The sequence below is a fragment of the Caloenas nicobarica genome, chromosome 14 (assembly GCF_036013445.1).
Source record: "Caloenas nicobarica isolate bCalNic1 chromosome 14, bCalNic1.hap1, whole genome shotgun sequence".
Lineage (NCBI taxonomy): Eukaryota > Metazoa > Chordata > Aves > Columbiformes > Columbidae > Caloenas > Caloenas nicobarica.
In genome coordinates, this window is record NC_088258.1 from 4,721,208 (window position 1) to 4,737,334 (window position 16,127).

General features: G+C 40.6%; 1 protein-coding gene across 2 annotated transcripts in view; it reads left to right on the top strand.

Annotated features, from left to right (window-relative positions):
- Positions 1 to 12,892, top strand: part of GNA12 (G protein subunit alpha 12) — a 42,740-nt gene extending 29,848 nt beyond the window's left edge. The window contains exons 3-5 of one of the 2 annotated variants that reach the window (XM_065644567.1): positions 4,635 to 4,685; positions 5,688 to 6,295; positions 11,201 to 12,892. In XM_065644567.1, the coding sequence (XP_065500639.1) occupies positions 4,635 to 4,685; positions 5,688 to 6,257 (621 nt within the window). In that variant the 3' untranslated portion in view covers positions 6,258 to 6,295; positions 11,201 to 12,892. Of the gene's footprint in view, positions 1 to 4,634; positions 4,686 to 5,687 lie in introns of both variants that reach the window. The other variant, XM_065644566.1, reaches the window with a different exon arrangement.
- Positions 12,893 to 16,127: the final 3,235 nt, after the last annotated feature.

Genomic DNA, 16,127 nt, shown 5'->3' on the forward strand with positions numbered 1-16,127 from the left:
AGGCTGAAGGGACAGAGATATTAAATTCAGCTAGTTATTTTCATGGTAACTATTTTGGTGCTAATGTTAGGATAACATTCATATAGCACAAAATACATAGAATAATATGGAATAAATATTTCTTAATTTTGTGGCGTTTGCACTTGGAAAATGCTGTGTTCAAAATAACGTAGGATATAAAAGAAGGGCTTTAGAGCACTATTTCAGAAGGAAAGAGTATATGTTTACATTTTACTGCTCCTGCCTTTATCTTCCACCAGTCAGTTTTTAAACAAATTGTACTATTTTCTCTGACTCCACCAAACTTTATACTGCAGATAGGGCAGTTAAAAAAAAAAAAAAAAAATTTTTAGAAAAATAATCCGATAGCGATGCTGCCTTGTGGAACTTGTGGGCTCATTTTCGGCCCTTGTGTTTGTGTTTCTTGGTTCCCAGATGTGCAGTGACTCATCCCGCTGAACAATGGGAACAGCATCTCTTATTCCTTCACTTGGTCCCAGTTGGCAAAACTGTTACTCAGAGGATGTGTATTGCAGAGGGAGAAGAGATTAGCAGTGAGAATTGAATCATCCAAGCCTTTGTGGTAACTATTCTGCAGTGAGCAAGTTGTTAAGGAAGACTTATGGTCTGTACTATGCTCTCGTGCACTAAAAAGGAATATCTGAATTCTGTAAAATTCATAACTCGGAGGGTGTTCTTCTCACTGCCACCACTGTCACAGAGAACACAGGGCATGGATGGAAGACAGCATTTTGACATCTTAATTTATTATCAAGGAGAGGAAAAATAAAATAGCTAGCTGGTTTGTACCAACAGCAAAATAGATGATGGTCATCTTGGGCTTTGTCGATATAACCTTTGGAATGTGAAATATGCTAGTAGACCATCCGTTGAAAATAAAACTGAGAAATGTCAGTACAGATGGGCCTCACTGCCACACTTTGGGGTGACTGTGACAGGATGGTGCTTTGCATCCAAGCACTGTGCCGGCTGAAATGAAATCATGTCTTTCAGATTTCAAGAAGCTTATTTATGTATATTGTTAGAGTATTTTTAAAACGAAATAGTGTATTAACAGGGAAATACAAGAAGATTTGAGTCTTTTTTTTAAATCTGAAAAGAACTCCTCAACAATGTTCTATGAATGTGGTTGATCTGGGGAAGTGTCCTGAGCTGCCACAGTTTTTCTTGACACACCAACCCGTAAAGTATTGACACATTTGACCTGGTCTCTTTTTTTTGTTTGTTTAAGTGAACGCACCATGATGTGATTATCTTTAAGTATTTAAATATAGTATAATTAGTTTAAATAGCTTTGGCTTCCATTTCTATTTTGCTGCTTGCAAGCATAGTTCAAAATAGATTGCAATGTTCAAAAAAGCTACTTTTTTTTCACTAGAACCATTAAAGTAGTACAATTGAAGTCATCAATCTGCATAAAGAGATTTTTACTTTCTGATGAATCAATTGCAAATATTTGCTGCCACTTCTATAGGAAGTCATGCTAGTGAACCAGAAATAACTGGAAAAGGAGAGTGTTTGAAGTGCTAAGGCAGCTTTTGAATGTATTTGAATGGCTGGATGACTTTGGAGAAACCCTAAGAATTTGCACTGAAAAAGCCAAACCAGCTTGTTTATGGTCAATGTCTTCAAGAGGGAAAAAAATAGTTCAACACGAGAGGGGCAGCTGATACTTTTTTATTGTGATACTAATTTGCCTTGATTGGAAAACCTGCCTTGATGATCAATTCATAAACTCTGTGTGTGTGCCATGTTTTGTATATGTACATGTATATACACATGTGTGTGTGTGTGTATAATACCCAAAGCATGAGAGAGCTTTGCATAAATAATAATTTATCAATGGAATTCAAAATTGCAGCTTGATATAAAAAACAAAAGAGCAGCTTGATATAAAGCTAAATAAATTTGACTTCTAGATCTAATTAATGTTGCTATCTATTTTCCCTGGATGATGAGGAAAAAATGAAAAGCTAAATGAATGTTCAGTTAATACAATTGTTCTGATGAAAAACACTAATACAAAACAGTCCTAACACCTGGAGTTTCCATATTTTCCTCATTTCAGTACACGACAAGTTATTCATCCAGTGGGTTGGTGCTCTCTGCAGTTGTTCTGTGCTGGATGAACTGAAATGCCCCACACGCTTCCCAGAAGGAACCAACTTTTCCGTGAATCAGCCTGAGATGCAGAGCAAGGTCACTGGCGGAGTCTGCGGGGCAGGAGCTGAATCCCCAATTCCATGGGCCAGAACGTGGGACTTAATCAGGGAATTAATCATCTCTAAAGTTGTGGAGTTTGAGAGCGTGTGTGGGGAGGCTGTCGTGCTGGTTTTACTTTTTGGTTTTTTCCTTCCTTCAGGGTTTTGGGCTTTAATGTTTTGAGCTTTTTCTTAACTTCAAACCCTCCAGAGCTTGTGAGGGATTTGTTGTTTTGACTGGAAACAGATATTTTGGTTTAAGTACTGGATGTCTTTGAATTCCGTGCTAGCAGGGAATATTCAGACATCTTCAGATATGTCAGACCATGCATATGGTGTTCACACCTGTTCCAGCAACCTGACTTGGTTACCCAGCCATCCAAGTGTTTTGCAATTACTGTTTAAAATTTCCCAGGATGAATTATTTGGCTTAATTGCAATTTTATGAAGAGCTCTATAAGAAACTAGTGAAGTCTAATTTCCCTAAACCACTGCAGAAATGAACACGTTATTTCTTCATTAATCAGATTATTTTGTTACCTTATTATAAACATGCAAATTGTTAAATGGGTTGATGTGTGGGGCAGGAAATGGGGGAGGTGGAGGCCGTAAATCAGGTGAACTCGCTGCGTGTCCCCGCGGTTGACGTGCAGGCAGCTGTTTCCTGCTCGGCGTGGGAGGGCAAGGGCTCTTCCAGCAACCCACTAGAAAATAGGAACAAGTCGTATCGGAGCCGGCCCGTTCGCAGCCTTGTCGCACGCCGAAAGGCGTGGTGTAGAACAAAGCACAGTGGAGAGAGGAGGTTTCTTTTGTAGCTTCAGTGACCTTTTCTTTTTGTGCTCTCCCAGCTCCTGAATATGACTAACGCTGTACAGGAAGGCCTTTTCTCTTATTCATGCGGTCTGTGATATCTCTTCTGGTCCAACAGAGTGCCAAAAAATACAGGAAATTACTTTCACCTTATGAAAATTCATGTTTGTAAGGAAGCTCTTAGAGCAATTGTTCTTTGGAAACTTCCCCCCCCATCCAAAAAGTCATCTCTTCTGCCAGCGAACCACCGTAAATCTGTTATGATACATGGTAGCTTTTTGCAAAAATGCATGTTCTCTCTCCTTTATAAAAAGACGCTTCCAGTTTTAAAAGTTAAGAAATAAGTTACAGCTGCTTTTTGTCTACACCTTATGCTGAAAGTCTGCGTTTGTACAGTACATTGAATCCTCCGATCTCCAGTCAGATTCTTCAAAACGAGCTGTTGCGTTGGCTTCTGTTTACAGTAGTACTAAAGGGGAATAGTTTTTATTCTGCTGTCTCAAGCCTATGATATGGAGGAGAATGTATGGCTTAAGAATTCATGTTGCGTTTGGAATCAGAGATGATATTTCGAGAATGGTTCTTATTCTAAATTACTGACTTGTTGAGGGCACCTGCTGTCAGTTTGGTCATTACTGAAATGGCCCTGATCCGTGATATATACACATATAAATAATGTGTTTTGCTGCCTAGAAAGGCAGCAGAATTTTCAGTTTTATCATTCGTATGACATGGCTACAAGTGCAAGACACATGTCCTGAACAATGTAGAATGCTTTCTTACCAAACAGATCATCTTCAGAAATGAAAGGGCAGCGTTTGAAGGAGAATGAGGCTCTGCCAAAGACAGTTTCACTCCAGAAGTCAAGTCTGCATTTGTATGGAAACAATTTGATTACTTCTAAAAAGTGTGCGCAAGCCTTATTCTGTGCACTAATGCAAAGTGGTACTTGATTTGAGTGTGATACATGGGCAAAACTATTACCTATTTTCACACAACAACAGATTTTCTTTGTAAACATTGCTTATATTCTTCTCAGTATAACTGCTGTTCTTCTCTATGTAACTGCTAAAGGATTGTCTTCAAGATCAGGAAATGCATTATGAAAATCCTTGAACCTAAAAGGGAAACTATTTGTAGAAGAGAAGTCCTTCAGAATGTTCCTTTTTTTTGACAAGCAAGTCTAGCTTAAATTGTCACAAATTGTGGGTGACTTAGATCTTTCACTTTTTCTAAAGATATGCCAAAGAGTCTAGGATATGCTTTTGTTCACTGTTACGAATTGTAAACAAAATACTTTGGTTTCTAATAAACATGTTTCACTTTTACTCCCACCCAGCGTCTATTAACTGCATTTAAGCCGAAGGACTGACTTTAATAACACTTCCTTTTCATTTTTAAGTTTTACTAGATAGATTTGAGCATTTATTCAGATCTCTACTCAACCTTGATTTTTCCAGAAGTGATTGCTAGGGAATTGCTTCCACACATGATATTGCTGTGTTAGAACTCGGTGCCTGCTGGAAGATGAAAACGCTATCGCTCGGTTGGATTTGCTGGCCTAGAAACAAGCTGAGTTCCCATCTCTTTCCTTTTCCACAGGGTGAATCGGTGAAATATTTCCTGGATAATCTGGATCGGATCGGTCAGCTGGTAAGAGATACCTTCTCTTTGTAAACCAGAAGAGCACAAAGAGATAATAGAAGCCTGGATGTGCTGTGATTAATGCTTTTGGGTTGCATTTATTTTTTTTCTTTTTTTTATAATAATGCATTGAATAACTACAAAGTTCTTTAGAAATAGTAAACTCCATCTTTATGAAACTGAAGCTTAGTATTTGCGTAATCTTTTTTGACAGACAGCAAATGTTGTTTATGGAAGTCGTCTTTATGCCTGTATTTTCTTTCAACAGTCCTTCTACTCAGTCTCTGGATCTCACTCACTTATCATGGTGATCTGATGGCTACTTGAGGTAGCAGAATGAAACCTTACCAAATAAAAAATTACTAGCACTTGTAGGATTCAAATTCAGCAATGAAAACGTCTGTCAAGAAACTTGGAGAAGAAAGAAGGGAGATGATTTTCCTAAATAGTAACAGTGATAAGCTTCTGACGATCAGATTTTGGTACCGTAGTGGGCTGGGCCACAACCTGTGCTAGAACATCTTGCTGTACTCTCTGGTCACAGACTGTGAACCTGAAAGAATTTATTTCCACTAAAGCTTGCAAGATGTCCTCTGTAAGAGTAATGAACCGTTAAAAATACTAGATTTAAGAAGTCCTTTCAGTGATGACTCAGTGATCTGCTTTGCTGAACACACCTAAATGGCAGTAACACTCTGGCTAAGAATTCCATAATGATAAAATAGACTTCAGCCTGAAAATGAGAGGATAAAAATGTGAATGAGTGCATTGGTTCTATATTTTTATTCTCTCATATCTCAGGATTTTCTGTAGCTATTTACCAGTGTGTTGAAATAAATGGTCAACAGTCCATTGTTTTCAAGTTCAGTATCATTCTTCACTCGATAACTAAAAAATCATTACTCTTGTTTGTTGGTTTTTTTTTTTTCAATTCCCGTTGCATCAGTATTCTGTCATTAGCCAGCATTTTTAAAGGACTGGTTTTGACTCTCTTTCTCCTTTATTTTACAGAATTATTTCCCCAGCAAACAAGATATTTTGCTAGCTAGAAAAGCCACCAAGGGGATAGTAGAGCATGATTTCATCATTAAAAAAATACCTTTCAAGATGGTGGATGTAGGTGGACAGAGATCTCAGCGTCAAAAGTGGTTCCAGTGCTTTGATGGAATAACTTCAATTTTGTTTATGGTCTCCTCCAGTGAATACGATCAGGTTCTCATGGAAGACAGGCGCACAAATAGACTTGTGGAGTCCATGAATATCTTTGAGACAATAGTAAATAACAAGCTTTTCTTTAACGTTTCTATTATCCTATTCCTCAACAAGATGGATCTTCTTGTAGAGAAGGTAAAGACTGTCAGCATTAAGAAGTATTTCTCGGACTTCAAAGGTGACCCTCACAGGCTAGAAGATGTTCAGCGTTACCTGGTGCAGTGCTTTGACAGGAAGAGGAGAAACCGCAGCAAGCCGCTCTTCCATCACTTCACCACCGCCATAGACACTGAAAACATCCGCTTTGTGTTTCATGCCGTGAAGGACACGATCCTTCAAGAGAACCTGAAGGATATTATGTTGCAGTGAAGGAGAGCAGCCTGTGTTCTGTTAAAATTTGCCAGAGGGTTAGATCGAAGTTTTTATCCTTTCTTTATGGCCCTTGCATGCGGTGTGGGACCCATGCTAATTACTCGGCTCAGGAATGCTGTAAACTAGCCAGTCCAAACAGGAGCTATAGGCCGAAGGAGTCAAGTGTTGATGTTAGCTACTGAATCATTTGGACTAGAAACACTACTGAAACATGGCTGTTGTAGGTTCTGTACCTAGTTTGGAATGCTGAATAACACAACCACCTTCTGCCTTCTTAGAGAAATCTCTGACAAAACATGTTGTTTTAAATGAATATGCTCATTTTTCAGAGACACTAGTCATACAAGCTGCCTTTTTTTGTAGTTTGGAGGTGCTGAATCGATCAAACTAATCTAAATGTAATGAGAATGGTAGCCGAGTTGGAGAATGTTAATGGAAGTTCCGTTCTTAACCCTTAGGAATATAACCAGATCTCATGTGCCTGTTCAGCTTTGCCAAGGGTCTGGAATCCACCGATCAAGGTGGAGGCACAGCTCTTGTCTGAAGGTTTTGCATGAGTCTCCTGAGGCAAAAGTCTAAAACTGTATAAGGAGTAAATTGGCTGGGAAGCTGAGGCCTCGCTGATATGGAGAAGGGTTTATTTTGCACTATGTGGAAGGGATGTTACATCCTGGGGAAGCTGATTTCCTCGGCGAAGCAGCCTGTGCTAGAGCACCTGGCCGTGGATCTGCACAGCGGGTGCTCAAGTGAGATGCACTTCGTGGAAATTCAGCGCTGTTCTCACACCCGCAGCTGGCAGTAGTTGTGAAGGTTCAGTATCTCACGTGACAGGGCTTTATCTATCTTCCAAAAGTTTGAAAGCTGATTAAACTCTCAAGCAAAAGTTTTGGTAGTACAGCAGCTGCTTGATTAGTTCCCAACAGCTGACTGTATAGGAAGACTGAACACCCTAGAGATCCCAGTTTTACAGCTGCACTGATAGATTTGCACAGCAAGACCCTGCTGTAAAATTAGCCTTTAATCTGTGTCTTAATGGGATCTTTAGCCTATAGTAATGCACATGTGATAATTCTGAGTACAGTCAAGTTTGGAGTTGCCCATTTTGGGCAATGTTTTGTGTGAAAAATTGCAAGAGGCTATGAATAATGTTGATATGAACTGTTAATTTCCTAGCTCTCTCAATCTGTGTAACTAACTATCAGGTGCCTTTTTTGTGTACAGACATATCGGATCTTTTCTACTACAGCGGGGTACACAGACAAACTGAAGATCTGCCTCTTTTATCAACATTGTAGTGCTATCCTTTAGGTAATTTTCAAACATAGTTTACTGTGCAATTTTTGTCATAGTTTTTATCCAAGAATAAAACCTAAAGGGCTCTTTGTACCCGTAAAAATTCAGCAGATTCCCTGGAGTTCTTATCCCCTATGAGCCTGCAATGGCATGTCAAAACAAGCAACGTTTTACTTCAGCTGGCAATCCCATGGGAAATGTGGACAAAAAAAGTCCCGTTCCGTTGTCCTTTCATGTTAATTTGGAAAAAATCTGGAATCTTTCTTCCTCTGTGAAGCTTGCAGATGTTCATATCAGTATTTTTGTGTAGTTTCCTAACGTAGAAGTCTCTTGGCTTTCTTTGTGCAGGCTTCAGAGTGGAAAAGATGTGGCTATTTCAGTGCTCTGTCACGTGTACAGTATCGAGGTAAGACACAAACGAAAAGTTGCAGATGGGAACATCTAACTTAAATTTGAGCAAACTTAAACAGGAATTAGCTTCCTTGTGACAAGTCTTATTTTTGCCAGGACCAACTGTGTCTTTTAAATATTTATTCACTTTTAACCTTGAAGGGGAAAAATGTTGTATGACTCTAATGTTCAGATAGGGGAAAAAAACTCTTAAGATTATTACATTTGAAAGGGTAGATGTTTCAACATAGAGTGACGCAAACAAGTTTACTCATCATATAAGGGTCGTTCCTCTGAGCTGGCCCATTTGTTTGGCTGCAGGCTAAGACTTTTCAAAGCTTTCAGTTATTCTTGGAGTTCTTGGGTAGTGGTTTCCACTTCACACAAGACACTGGGGAAGAGGAGACGGTTGTGGGCTGACCTGACTTCTAGGTTGACTTGACTTTGTTTCCTAGTTTGCTGTGAGCTTTACTCTTTCACTACATTTTCTAGATGGGTTATTATGCTTGTTTTCTCAAATGAGTTAAACATTCCCTTTCAACTGTATTTTTTTTCTCAAGAATTACCTCAATTCTACGTCTAAATCTACACGTCTAAATCTACTGTAGTTTTACCTGGAAGGCATAGTATGGAATTTCCTGTTCCATTTTTCTCTTCATCCTCATCTATGGTTTTGTATCCTTAGTCACCTTATGGATTTAAAACTCTGAACAGAGCTATTAATGCAACATATATTTTTAAGTAACCTAATCTGCGCCTGGAAAAGAAACAGCATGAGAGATCTCATATTGAGCTCTCAAGCTTGCTAGTAATTTTTTTGTATGATACGATGTTTTGCACACTAAATCAGAGGTTTAGGGAACCAGTTTGATCACCTCAGGCCTGTTACTGCCTTTCATCTTTCTGTTGAAAAAATGGGCCTTAGCACCATGCTGGAGACTGCGGATGAGAATCAGTAGTTGGGCTCTGTGTTGTGTTGAACTTTGATAGTGATGGTTCACACCAGGACTCAGATCAGGAAACTCTTAATGCAAAAGTCAAGCACTTCTCATGTTTGCCAAGGATCTGGCCCAGGAGGGAAAAGGACTTTTTTTTTAGTGGCAGGTATATTTCTTTCTCTGCAAAATACACTCCACTTCTTGCCATGGCTGAGGGGTGGTTTTTTTATTGCTTTCGAGGTAAGTTGTAGTATAATAAAGCCGGAAAATCACTTTATGGTAAATCAGTTAGTTACTAAAGCAGAAATTTAGGTACCTTAGGTTGTACAAACATCTCAGAACAGGCTTGGTCAGTTGCATAGTCCTTTCACAAGAAACAAATAAAACTTTAAATGACATCCTGTAGAACTTTGCAGGTAAACACAGCTGGAGAGAACATCTTTTTTTTTGTTAAGTTTATAGGCTTATTGTTCATTTGGCTAGTCAGGAAATGGGTCACAGGCGGGATGATAATCACATGGAGACCTTGAAAAACTACTTTTTTTAAAAAAAAAGGCAGCCTTTTGCTGTCCCTCCTCTGACACCCGCAGGTCAGTGAGCAGTGCCAGGGTGTTGCGAACGGGTTGTCTCTCGCAAGGACAAAGAGAGGAAGTGCTTGCAGGAGAGACTGACGTAGTCTTGCAGTTTAAGTAGAAAAGCTAACTAAATGGGAGTAATTTATCAAGCACTACTTTGTATTTGTTGTCCTCAAAACAGGCTTTGAGCTAATACAGTGTGTCAGTCTGTGCCATTCCTTCAGATTGCAGTGCTGTCATCTCTGAACAATTCGTAGACAGCAGGAAGAGGTGACATGGTGAATTGGAATTAAAGAGGAAGAATAGTTTTCTGTAAGTGGCATATTTAATACGCGGTTGTCACTTTGAAGGAATTAAATAGTTCTTAATGTTAAAAATGAATTAATATCAATTATAGAACAGAAATTACTAGCTACTCAACTTTACAACTCAAAGGTGCTTCCAGTTTGATGCAAAGAATTGATCTTATTTAATATGGCAGCATAGATTATTTGACTTATTAACTCGATAGTATATTCCGTTTTTTAAAATATTGCTTCGTGAAGCGTAGAACATGTTACAAGTGAAAATGCTCCTGAAGATGACTCTTCACAGGCTTTCTGAGCCAACTAGAGCCTGAACCTCAGCCAAGCAGAGTAGAGAAAATAACAGCAAAAGAACTGTGGTGAAGAGGAGTAGGAAGGACTCATCTGTATGTGGCACTGCAGATGAAAAACTAATTCCACAAGGAAAGCTAAAGTAGTTCTTGGTATCAAAAACAGGGCATTTAAAAAGTCTGTCCCATCCTGTCTGTGTGTTGTCCCCCCATCCCCTCTGGGTATTCACCAGTCCTGGTTACTGTAATCTGCAAAGAATTCTAGAACTAAAGAAATAGACATGGAACCACTGCAGAAACTAGCAGCCTTCTTTAGCGACAGCTTACTACCTTCCACAGAGTATCATTTTAGAAAACAAGCCCTTTGCCTTTCGATGGCTGATTTTGTGGATATTAACCTCATGTTCTGGAGGCTTTTTTCTGTGTACGTACTTCTTCAGTTCTCCTGGAATTTAAAAAAAAAAAAAATCAGCCGCACGGAACTACAAGATTTCTGTAAGAAGCACCTCTGATTTTTCAAGTAGTGAGTATTAACACCTGACTTAGCGTTGCTTGTGTTGTCACATCTTCAGGAGTATTTATGGGGTTGATGGACAATTTGACATATGCCAGGTGGAGACACAAACCTGACGTGCAATAACACCTCCGTGCAGTGCAGCTTGTTGTGTCAGACCCTCATCTCATGATGAGAACTGTACTGATTCCTGTAAGTTTACTAGTAGCCTCTTTATCATGTTCCTAGTATAAAATGGCATGGTGTAGTCAGGGGTTTTAATATAACACAGCCAACTCTTTACCTCAGTGCACTCTTTATTAATTCTTTAACACAAAGTGGTGGGTGGGGTGTTTCAGCAGCACCTGTAAAACATCTGTGCCTACTTTTGTGAATGAGCTTTTAACACTTTTCTAAAGAGCATCCGTTATGGACCAGGAGACTGACATGGTCTGGGCCAGACTTGGCCTGAGTTAATACTGACTCCACACACCTGTAGCTGAGGGCTGTCCAGCCTAGTGAGGAAGCGATGGGCAGGACAATACAAGACCCAGTGCTTTTTAATATTACCTGGCTTGTAATTAGCTGGGGTGAGCTCTGCTTTGTGCTGTGAAGTGGGCATTTCTTTGCTTTAACACTAATCTTTTTTTACGTAGATGGAAATGAGTAAAGCCAGGATGTTTGGAACTGAAACTGCCGCTCTGCTAACCAGGTGATGCTATCTCTTCGCTTGTCTTGGTGGTTGGATAGTTTAGCTCGATTCTTGACATTTTTATCTTTCTAATGTCGTTTGGAAAGCGGTGTTGAAGTTTGTCTATGTGTTGATATGCTTGTTTTCTTATTGGGTGGGGAGTATGGAGGTACTAGACTGTCAGTGCTGGTGGTTCTCTGCCTGGCGTGACGAACTGTATCACAGCCTAGCTCTTGATTTATGTCCAAAGGTCATATCTTCTGTCCGATGTGAAAATATTCACAGTTGGAGAGAACAAAAGAGCAGCACTGACTTCCAAGGTGGGCGTGCTGGTAAAAATAAAAAAAGCCAAAGTATGTGGGAGGGAGCAAGAGAGGGGAGCTATTTTCTAAACAGATCCCAAAAGCTGATGATGCTCGAAGACTGTATTGAGGTGAAATGCCATCTGCATTGACCCCAAAAGCTTTGGGTGACCCCGGAGAGCTGATGGCTGTGAATTACCAGCAGCCCTGGCCCTGCGGCAGCCGCACAGCCTTCTGTTGTGCATCACTCTTGATCTGTTCTTACCTGGGTGCTAAAACTCAATTCCTACTAGAATGCGGAATGCAGATCTCTGACCAGACAGTGCATCTTGCTACTTTCGAACAGCTGCTTAAACTTTCTTCAAGATACAAGAGTGTGAGTATTTCAGGGGAACGGCCATGTAACAGGCTGTTTCCATTATCTCGATCAAACCTAGTACTGATCGAGAGCAAAATTTTTGGATAAGTAGGACCCACGAAAGAGCATCTTATGAGGGAAGCAACAGATTTTGAATAGCACTCCTCTGCTAGTATTCCTATCGACCTCTTGTGCTGAGCCTGTGTGCAGGTGGTCGGACACAAAAGCCGAGAGAAGACAGCAGGGAGAAGGGGATGTGGAAGAGAAAGGATCTTTTGGTAGCTTGCGAGACTTGGAAAGCGTGGTTGATGGACTGAGGTTTGAAAATGTGCTCAAACTCCCATTTGCATTGAAGCCATTAACTGTCTTTAGGATAATGAGCGTTTTTCCAGTGAAGAAGTTTCATTATCTGGAATGTGTAATGAGCTTGAATTGTTGGTACATGTCAAACAGTATTTCTGGAGACTCCACGTAACAAAATGGCTAGTATTTATTGCTCTTGTGATGAGTTGTCTTGTTTATGGAATCGATATGTATGGAAGCAAGCTGCAAAACACAAAGCTATCTCGTTGACACAATCATGTAGCTAGGAAGCCAATTAATGTTATCTTTTATTCTGCAATTTACTTGCTCTCTGGTGCCTATGCATTGTAACACACATACTATGCAATAACATTCTTTTTTTAAACCAGTTCACTGCATTGGGCAAGAAAGGCCTGAGTTTAGCCTTACTTTTCCTGTGAATTGTTAGAAAATTACTTTAAAAACAGTGACAAACTAAAAGAAGGTGAAAAATGCATAAAGTAAAAAAGCACAGTTCCAGACTGCTCACGTAAGTGTCTTTCTAGCACCAAAACAGCATCCACGATAGAAGCAGCTACTCGCTGTAATAGTTTCAATTTATGAAAACTGTGTACTAGATAAAATTATATTGTGACGTGTAAAAAGTGTATTTTATAGCTTTGGTGACTTAGTTTACTGTTTTGTATATATGAATTTTATAAGTCTATTAAAACTTGACTTGTTATACTGTTCTTTATGGGTTTTATCTTTCGACAAAGTTTAGAGTTACATTCTTTGCTTTATTCAAAAAATTTCTGCAAGAGAGCTGCTTTTTGAAGAAATTACAGCATGAACTGCATGAAACTACAGCTGGCATGCAATGAAATCTTATTCTGTAATCTTTATGTATCTCCCACCTCTCCAGTTCTGGTCTGAGTCATTCTTCCCGAGTGTGCCCGAGAACTGAAGGCGGGTGAAACGTTCGCCTCTATAGAACTTCCACCTCGTTCATCTGTAGCATTTTGGTAGCTGACTTGGGCTTTAGAACTGATGGCAAGTGACACAGCTGGAGTTTGTGCTTATAGAATCATTTTGGTTGTAAAAGACCCTCAAGGTTGAGTCCAACCGTTAACCCAGCCCTGGCACTGCCCCAAGTCCCTGAGAACCTCATCTCCGTCTGTTCAACCCTCCAGGGATGGTGACTCCACCACTGCCCTGGGCAGCCTGTTCCAATGCCCCACAGCCCTTTCTGGGAAGTCATTTTTCCTAATATGTATTTTAAGCTCAGCAAAAGAAGATAATTAAACCTGGTATCAATTCTGCCAGAACTTGAGCTCCAGTTCTTAGGAATGTTGTTAACCTTTCCTCACTTGCACTCAGAAAGGTCACATCTGGCAGATTTTTGTGGCAAGTCTTGGTTGTTTCTTGCGTGAGCTGTTAATGCCTAATCAATTACACTGGCAGGTACACAATTTGAAACACTTTGTGCAGTGTTGTTTGTCCTTTTTGCTAGTCACTGAAAATGTTAGGTCCTCGGCTACGTAAAGTTTTTGGGAATAGTTGACTCTTTTTCCCTGGAGGTGCTGAGCACTTTTGGGTAACAATGTGGATTGACAGTGTTCAGCATCTCTGAAAATGAAGGCAGATGAATTGCAAACCCAACATGTGCTAATAGGAGGTTTCCAGGTGTGATCACATACTTTCTCATCTGAAAAGCCCTCGGCAACAGCAGCAGCTCCAAGTGAGTTCTGTGAAAGCAAATTACCCTTTTTTTTTCTGAGCCAAAATATTCCTGTGTATTACAGCCCTACGAGAAAGTATGTAGAAAAAGTTTAACAGGTTTCTCACTGGAGCAAGAAAAGGCATTTTGTGGCAATATCTGCTGGGCCACCGGCTGCTGTGACAGGGGCTGCGCCAGGATTTTGAGACACTTGACCAGCAGATGGGGAAGGGGGTGGTTGTCACTTTTGTCTGCTCCAAAGCTGGTTGGGGTTCGGTTGGTTTGTTTCGATGGCGTTTCTCTGTCTGAACTGCTCAATCTCCAAAGCTTTAATCAAAAGAAGAAACACATTGTCACTGGAATGCCTACCTAGGCTCGGTCCTTCCCCGCTCAGACGTCGTGAGCGGGTGCTTAAAAAGCACCGATTTCAGTGGGATTTAAACTTTTATTTGGAACACATGATCGGAGGCTTGAATCGGGGTATTAGTGACACCATTTTTCCATACCTGCCAATATTTCTGCACCTCAAACTATCCCACTTCATACAGCAGAGATGTCCCTTCCGTAACTCAGCTCCACAGATGCTCCCCAATAAGAAAAGAGGCTGGCGCAGTCGGTTCTGCAGGTAAGTTTGTCTGTTCAGTGCCGATAAATGCCGATAGCCCGGGGAGAGCCTAAATTGAATATGTAAACTTGGAATTCTCTTCCCCGGGTCAGCATGGCTGCCTGTCGCTGGAGTATCTCTTCGGCAATTTCAATAATCCAACGCTCCAAAGACAAAAGGAAAAATGTGGCTATTTCACCAGGGAGAGGCTTCTCTAAAATGCAAAGTAGGCAGGGCTTTATAGCTTGCATTTTTAATAAAGTGTACAGGGTGTAAAGTTTGGGGTGGTTATAGTAATATTTAAGTATTCCTTAAGAGAAATGAAATCCCTGTGGTTTCCAGCTCTGGTATCTCGTTATACTGCATATACCTGGGAGAAAATTTATTCAGTTACTAACAAAAATTACCAAATTTCTTGCCACGCTCCCCAAGACTGACCAGCATCTTGGGAAGCTGCACAGTGTTAAGAGGGGAAGAGTTATTAGGAAAAGTGTTCAGGGATCTTTACAAAATGTAACTTTCCTTTAAAGCCTCGATTTTTGCCCAGCAGAAATGGACTTCAGTTAAAAGTACCATCTCTGGGGAGGGAGATGGTCACATCCACTGTTAAAGCAGAAAGTGCCTGATACTGTGAGTGAAACGTCCGTGGAAGACGCTGATTTCTCCTCTCTGCCTTTGCAAGCTGTTGTAGGCGATTTCACCCACAGCTAGCAAAGTGTCTGGGGGTTTCTTCTTATTTTCCCCGGACAGTTGCATTGCATCCCCACTCCTTTCAATTACAGCAAAGTCTTGTTTTAAGAGTAGGAGTGGAATGTTCCGCCTGGTTATTCTTGGGAGAAGATATTTGTCTTTATGAGCTCGTAAAGCTATTAAAAGACTGTTTTCTGCTCTGCTTAGGATTATGGGCTTTAGAAGTTGCTTCAAAACAAGTAGCCTTGAGCTTGGGGCAGAACGGGTGCGACTGGAGTTATTTGTGATGGTGGAGGATGCTGTAGGTAGCTGCAGGATGGGGTGGTTTGGGAGATGTTCTGAGCCAGGTGATTCTAATGTGCATCCATGTTGTACCATTGCTGTAAGGATTGTTATATAGAATCGTAGAATAATTTAGGTTGGAAGAGACCCTCAGGATCATTGAGTCCAACCATAACCTAACTCTGGCACTAAACCATGTCCCTAAGAACCTCATCTATACACCTTTTAAACACCTCCAGGGATGGTGACTCAAACATGATGCAAAGGATAACGGCAGCTTTGGGCAGGAGTCACCTGGCTCTGCTGGGCGATCTCCTGAAGGCAGCAGCCCGGTCATGTGCGGAGTTTGTTTCTACTTCATCTACTTGTCACAACTGCACAGTGAATACTGAGGTTCTCCTGTCTGCTGGCCACTACTCAGTGAAGTTCTGCTCCTGGACCATTTGTAACCAACTCTGACCCTGGCTGCTGAGTTGCAAGTAACCTCTGGGTGTGCATTTATATATAGAGTATCCTACTACTTCTTGCTGATGGTTGATCTGCAGCTTGATCTTCTAAAAATGACTCCTAAGCATCTCATCTGTATTTCTGTTCCACAGCTTACTCAGCAGCTTATTAGCTCCGAGTTATGCTGCTGTTCCCACACCCTTCCGA